General features: G+C 58.0%; 1 protein-coding gene across 1 annotated transcript; it reads right to left on the bottom strand.

Annotated features, from left to right (window-relative positions):
• Window positions 1-4,855, bottom strand: LOC310881521 (protocadherin alpha-2-like). Its single transcript, XM_083798961.1, has one exon. It carries the CDS (start codon window positions 4,578-4,580, stop codon window positions 1,554-1,556), a length of 3,027 nt encoding a protein of 1,008 aa, XP_083655087.1. The 5' UTR covers window positions 4,581-4,855; the 3' UTR covers window positions 1-1,553.
• Window positions 4,856-7,036: the final 2,181 nt, after the last annotated feature.

Raw genomic sequence — 7,036 nt, 5'->3', positions numbered from 1 at the left:
CCACTTCCTGGTCCACTGCTCTGTGATGCCTGAAGTTTTTCCTTCTCATTCAACATGTCCCAGAGGAGAAAGAGAGATTCACAACTGATGAAAGGCATTATGCCTCAAATGACATCCAGACCATTTCAACACCACATATTGTCTCAAGTTAAGGAAGACCTTCAAATCACGTCTCTTGGAGCCTGGGAAAGGGTCTTCCACAGCAATACTCTGGGACGATACTTCCTCAGGCTTTGCTTTAGACACCCATGATCCACCATTCTGGGACGTGTGTTCTTAACACAAGTACGCGTCTCTTCTTCTTCGGTTATGGCATGCAATGCAGATCCTTTACAAGTTCATCGCTCACATCAGGAAATGGCCAGGTCCCATTCACTGCCATTGCCACATTCAACTCCACCTGATTACATGATTTCCCTTCCCACCCCAAGGATCACTCCAGCTTTCACAGACCCTTCCCATCAATGACAGCTACAAAAAATGAAAAATATTCCAATGGTACTAAATCCACCATGTCTGGCAGACTCTTTGTAACAACTTCTAAGCAGGGCTCTGTGTGACATGCCACTTCCCTGACAAGGAATACAAGTCAACAGTCAGAAAAGCCTAAAGACCTAAGTGTCACCTTCGTCATTTCTTCTTGACAGGACAATCAAAACACACAAAGTTCTCAACAAGAACAAAAACAAAACAGAGCACAATGACAATAGCAGGCTTGTCATTCAGCTACTTAAAGGGCTTTCAATAGTGCCTGATGGACAGTCACCACCAGACTGACTCTTCCTGTCTTGCAGTCCTTCAACAGTCTCAAGCAGAAATGCTTCAAACCAGTGACCAACAGGACTTGCAGAGACCATGTTGTGACAGCTCTAATGAAAATTGGCAGATTTCATTCTCTCTGAGAAAAACTCAGATACTGAACAGCTGCTTTCAATAAGATGTCCCAAAGCAAGAGATGAGGAGATCTTGGAGATAAAATACAACAATGCAAAAGCCACCATCAGCTGATTACAGACAGTAATATGCTGCCTGTACCACAATAATAGGACCAGGCATACATGGCCACAACTAGAACCAGTTGAACAGACACCAACGGTGCTCACCGGCCCCGTGTCCCATTTGTAACTGTGTGAGAAGAAGTAAGACACCAATATTCAGGAACCATAGGTATCAGCCATGAGAATGACTTTCCACCATCATGCATGCAGAGAAGATTTCACAGCTGACCCTGTACAGCACAAGAGGTGTCCAGAAGAGCCCTGTCCCGGCAGCAGGAGGGGGGATCCAAGTACACCAGCCCTTGACAGGCCCCATGCTGGGGCACAGACCCTGGCCACAGCACTGTTGGCACTCGCAGCTCGAGCACCTGACGAGCACCGAGCGGCCACGGGCCCGGGGGATGCGCCCGGCTGCCACAACCCCCTCGAGGGGGCGGCTAGGAGCAGGGGAAGGAGCAGGGACAGGTAAGGTTAGGCAGAGGAAGAGGACAAGACTAAAGAGCGAGGACACGGGCAATGAAGAAGGAAAAGACGAGGGAGAGAAAGCGGGCAAGATTAAGGGTCGAGAGGAGGGCGAGTGGCACTGACCGTGTCCAGGAGAGCGGGCGGCTCCTGCGGCGGCTCCTTCGGCGCGGGGCCGGGCGGCGGCGGGCAGTTGGGGCTGAAAACCATCAGGTCGCTCTTGCCCGCGCCGTCCGCCACGCACAGGCTCCGGCTCTGGCGCTGCGAGTACGACCAGCTGCCCACCTCGCTGGCGCACACCAGCGTCGCCGGCCCGGGCCCCGCCAGCACGGCCGCCCGCGGCGCCCAGCGCGACGCCCCGTACAGCACCACCGCCAGCAGGAACAGGCTCGACACCGCGCAGATGGCCACCACCAGCCACACGTTCGTCGCCGACGCCGCCGCCGCCGCCGCCGCGCCGCCCTCCGCGCCCGCCGCCGGCCGCAGCCCCGCCCCCGCCGACACCGCCCCCGCCGCCGCCAGCGCCGCCTCGGCGCCCTCCACCAGCGACACGCTCAGCGTGGCCGTGGCCGAGCGCGACGGCTCCCCGTGGTCCCGCACCACGATCAGCAGCCTCTGCCGCGGGCCGTCCGCCTCCTCCAGCGCCCGCGCCGTGCTCACCTCGCCGCTGTACAGCCCCACGCGGAACGGGCCCTTGCCCCGCGGCTCCCACAGCTCGTAGCGCAGCCACGCGTTGTAGCCCGAGTCCGCGTCCACCGCGCGGATCTTCGCCACCACCTGCCCCGCCGGCGCCCCCCACGCCGCCCACGCCCACAGCGACCCCGCCGCCGACGACGACGACGACGCCTCGCCCGCAGCCCAGGGCCCCGGCCCGCCGCCGGCAGGCGGGAGCAGCGCCGGCGCGTTGTCGTTCTCGTCCACCACGAAGAGCTGCACCGTGGCGTTGCCGCACAGCGGCGGCTCGCCCGCGTCCACCGCCCGCACCTCGAACTGCAGCACCTGCAGCTCCTCGTAGTCCAGGGGCTGCAGCGCCCACAGCCGCCCGCTCTCCGCGTCCACCGACACGTAGCTCGACGCCGGACGCCACCCCGACCCCGACCCCGACCCCGACCCCGACCCCGCGCCCGCGCCGCCCTCCGCCACCGAGTAGCTCACGCGCCCGTTGCCCGCCTCGTCCGGGTCCCGCGCCCACAGCCGCGCCAGCTCCGCGCCCGCCGCGTTGTTCTCCCGCGCCAGCACCGTGTACACGGCCTGCGCGAACGCCGGCGCGTTGTCGTTCACGTCCGACACCGGCACCCGCAGCCCGCGGCTGGCGCGCAGCGGCGGCGCCCCGCCGTCCTCCGCCCGCACCTCCACCTCGTACTCCGACACCCGCTCCCGGTCCAGCGCCTCCCGCAGCACCAGCGAGTACGAGCCCGCGAACGTCGCCACCAGCCCGAACGGCGACGGCGGCCACACCGCGCACCGCACCCGCCCGTTCGCCCCCGAGTCCCGGTCCGACACGCTCAGCAGCGCCACCACCGTCCCCACCGACGCGTCCTCGGCCACCGGCACCGACAGCGACGTCACCCACACCTCGGGCGCGTTGTCGTTCACGTCCAACACCTCCACCACCACCTCGCAGTGCCCCGACAACGGCGGAACGCCCTTGTCTCTCGCTGCGATTTGTAACTCGTATAAGCGCACTTCTTCAAAGTCCAGGGGGCCCCGCAGACGGATCTCCCCTGTCTGCGGATCAATGCTGAAGACATCTCTCTTGGCAGCAGGAACTGAACTGACGATGCTGAAGGAAAATTCGTGATTAATTCCCTCGTCCGGGTCTGTGGCACCCACGTGTGCCACGAGAGTCCCCTCCGCCGAGTTTTCTGGCAGCCGCACTTTATATACCGACTGGTTGAACTGGGGCGCGTTGTCATTCGCATCCAGCACCGACACCACCAGCTCCACCGTGCCCGTCAGCGACGGCCTGCCCCCGTCACTCGCCGTCAGCACCAGACGGTGCTCGGCCAGCGACTCGCGGTCCAGACCTTTCGTCAGCACCAGGAACAGCGACTTCCTACCATCATCTGAAGATTTCACGTCCAGAGCGAAGTGCTCGCTGGGGCTGAGGGTATAGGAGAGCTGCGCGTTGGCTCCGATATCCGCATCCGACGCGCCCTCCAGCGGAAAGCGGGACCCCGGCAACGTCGTTAATTCCGCGATGCTGAGGTTTTTGGTGGCGGCGGGGAAGAGCGGGGCATTGTCGTTGATGTCGGTGACCTCCACCTCCACGTGGAAGACGCGCAGCGGCCGCTCCAGCAGCACCTCCAGGCGCAGGGCGCAGGGCGCGCTCTTCCCGCACAGCTCCTCCCGGTCCAGCCGCGAGCTCACCACCAGCGCCCCGCTCGCCCCGCTCACCTCCACGCTCGCCCGCCGGCCCTGCGCCACCAGCCGCAGCCGCCGCGCCTCCGCCTCGCCCGCCTCCAGGCCCAGGTCCTGCGCCAGCCGACCCACCACCGTGCCGCCCTTGGCTTCCTCCGGCACCGAGTAGCGCACCTGCCCGCCGCCCAGCGCCCAGGCCGCCTGCAGCACCAGCACCCGCACCACGGCCCGCACGCACACCGCCATGGCCGCCGCCGCCGCCCGCGCCCCGCACGGCTCCCGCCGCCGCCGCCGCCGCTCTCCTGCCCGCCCCGCGCCGCTCCCCCCGCGCGCACAGCCGCCCTTCCCGCCGCCCCGGGGCGGAGCCGCCCTCCCGCCGCTCCCGCGCCGTTCCTGAGCCTGCAGCGACACCGTGTGCTCCGCCGCCTCACTCGCGCCCGCCGCCGCCAGCACGGCAGCGACGCCGCCCCCGCCTCGCGGGACGCCCCCGGCACTCGCGGGACGCCCCCGGCACTCGCGGGACGCCCCCGGCACTCGCGGGACACACCACGGCGACGGCGCCGCCACCGAGCCCAGCACAGGCCGAGACAGCAGCGCTAACGAGGGGGCAACAGCCCCGCAGCGCTGCGCTCCACACGACGCTCCCCGCACACCGACCGGCTCCCAGCCCTGCACGCACCACGCCGACGGACGCTCCTCCTTGCTTGCTTGCTTCCTTCCTTTCTTTCTCGTCTCTCTCCTCCTTTCCTTCTCCTCCATTCTCTGCCTTGCTTGCTTTCCAGCTTGCTTTCTTACTTGCCTACATTCTTCTGGACGTCTACTTTCATTCTTTCTCTTCTTTCACTTCTTTCCTCCTTCCATCTTTGCTTCTTTGCTTCCTGCCCTTCCATTTCCTAAATTTCCCTCTTTTCCTATATTTCCTATATTTCCTAAATATTCCTAATTTTCCTAAATTTCCTTTTCCTAAATTTCCTTTTCACTTCTTTCACTCTCTCCTTTCCTTCCTTCCCTGGCGCTTTTCTCCTTTGTTTCTCTACCATTCTCTTTCTTGCTTGGTTCTTGGTTGCTTCTTCCTTGCTTCTCGCTTGCTTGCATTCTTCTCAATGTCTTCCTTCTTTCTCTTTCTTTCTTTCTTTTTTTTCTTTCTTTTTCTTTCTTTCTTTCTTTCACTCTTTCTTTCTCTTAGATTTTTTCTTCATTTGTTCTCTACCTGTCTTCCTGTTTGTTTCGTCCTTTCAGTGTCTTCTTTCCTTTTCTTTTATTTCTTTCATCCTTTCAGTTCCTTCTTTCCTTCTTTCTTACTTCTTTCATTCATCGTACATGTTTCTTCATGTTTCCTTTCTTTCATTCACTCCTTCTATCCATCTGCTTCTCTTCCTCTCCTCTTTCCTATTCCTGATCTTCTTCCTCCTCTTCTTTTTTTTTCCTCCTTTATCAAAATGCTTTCCAAATGCCTGCACCACTCTTCCAATCAAGCTCAGACATGCTCTGAGGCAAGACATCTTCTTCTTCTTCATCACCGCCTTCCATTCTGCTCTGTACGGCATCCCTTAGCACTCAGGAGGACCATGTCCCCCCAGGAATTTCTCTGATGAGCCACTGCACACAAGACGTGGATGCCCACTGCAAACAGTCTCCAAGACCTCCATACAACTCAGGTGAGTCTTTCACTCACTTTCACAAACTGCAACCTTTCATGACTGTCCTGCTGCATGTTCACACTGAGATGGAAGGCAACAGGAAAGGAACAAGATCAGGCAGCGGTGCTCTGCTGCTCCAAATCTACAGCCATTACACAGGCTACGTTCTGTCCATCCAACATAATGATATTGCAGTTAAATAGCAAAAAGCCATGCATTGCTCGCTTCAACACATCTTCTCTGAGTACGATCCACTAACCTGTAGGATCAGTGCTTGCTTGTTTAGAAAAAGAAGCATTTCCATGACAGGAGAATTGCTTATAAAGAACAACGTTAATGAAAGTTATCAGAGATTTCTGGGGAAGCTGGATGGAAAAATTTCCTTCAGATGTGGGACACCTCTGAAATCACTGGACACCACACACTGCTCCCATACACTCATTCACTTTTGGAATGAGCCCTGCTAGAAGAAACCCACCATCTCCACCAACACCAGCTATGCAAATACACACACTGGGGGAAGTCAAGTGCACAAAGATTACACCCACCACATCATGCCTCCTTAGAAATTTCCTCTATTCATTAGTCCAGGCAGACACCAGGGGAAGGAACTGTTGCCACTGAGAGAAACTGTTCTGTTGCTGTCCACATATTCACCAGAAGGCTCCAAACCTACAGGCGTTCCCCAGGCAATGTTGAGTCCATCCAACATAAAGCAAACACAACTAAACAGCAAAAAAAATACATACATCAGTCTCTGAAACACATAATTTTTGCATAGGAACAGCTTACCAGCAGCATCAGTGGTTTCTTGCTCAGAAAAAGGAATAGATTCATGGATGGAGAACTGGTTTACAAGGGAAAGTCTCATTTAAAGTCTTCAGTGATTTCTAGGGAAGCTGGACTGTACGGAAATCATCAAGCTCAGCAAAAGCTCCTCAGTCAAGGATCCCACTCCCACTTCAGCAAAACACGAGCTTTGCCAACATCATGAACACGGAGAGCACTTCTTCCCCTCCTCCCCACTTTTTGGTCAATGCCACACTCTGGATTCCACCCAGCATCACATTTTCACACACACAAGGCTCATTTCCTACTCAGTATCATCCTGCCCATTGCCAAATGCCCACCCATTCTCCGTGCCGCTCAAAAAATCACTGCTACAACACCTGAACGATGCTCCACGCCACAGACACAATCCAGCTCCAAACCCACCTCTGAGCATCACCCTCTGCAGAGCCTCGTCTTCTCCCACCACTGCCAGGATCTTCCCCCTGCACAAACGGCACTCGCAAGGTTTTGCACTGGCTCAGCAATCTCAGATGGAAACGGAGAAAGCTGGACCGATGGACAACGTTTACAGCAGCTTCTGATGGAGCCGCCACTCCTCATGCTCAAAAACACAGGAGTCAAAGGCCATCTGCCAGACTGCTGCAAATCCAGGCCTATGGTACAGAACAGTGAGGTGAATGAAAACCAAGTGGGCAGACAAAAACAAAACTCTACGTAGAACCTGGGGAGGCCCTGGAACACTGGGCCAGGGATTGACACAAATAGCCTTCCTTGGAGACACAC

This window comes from Anser anser (assembly GCF_964211835.1).
Source record: "Anser anser genome assembly, chromosome: 14".
Taxonomy (NCBI): Eukaryota; Metazoa; Chordata; class Aves; order Anseriformes; family Anatidae; genus Anser; species Anser anser.
This window is presented reverse-complemented; position numbering and strand designations above follow the sequence as displayed.

Bases quoted from the DNA above. Each gene is read 5' to 3' on its own strand.
- LOC310881521 (XM_083798961.1), bottom strand. From the start codon at position 4,580: ATGGAGGAGAAGGAAAGGAGGAGAGAGACGAGAAAGAAAGGAAGGAAG.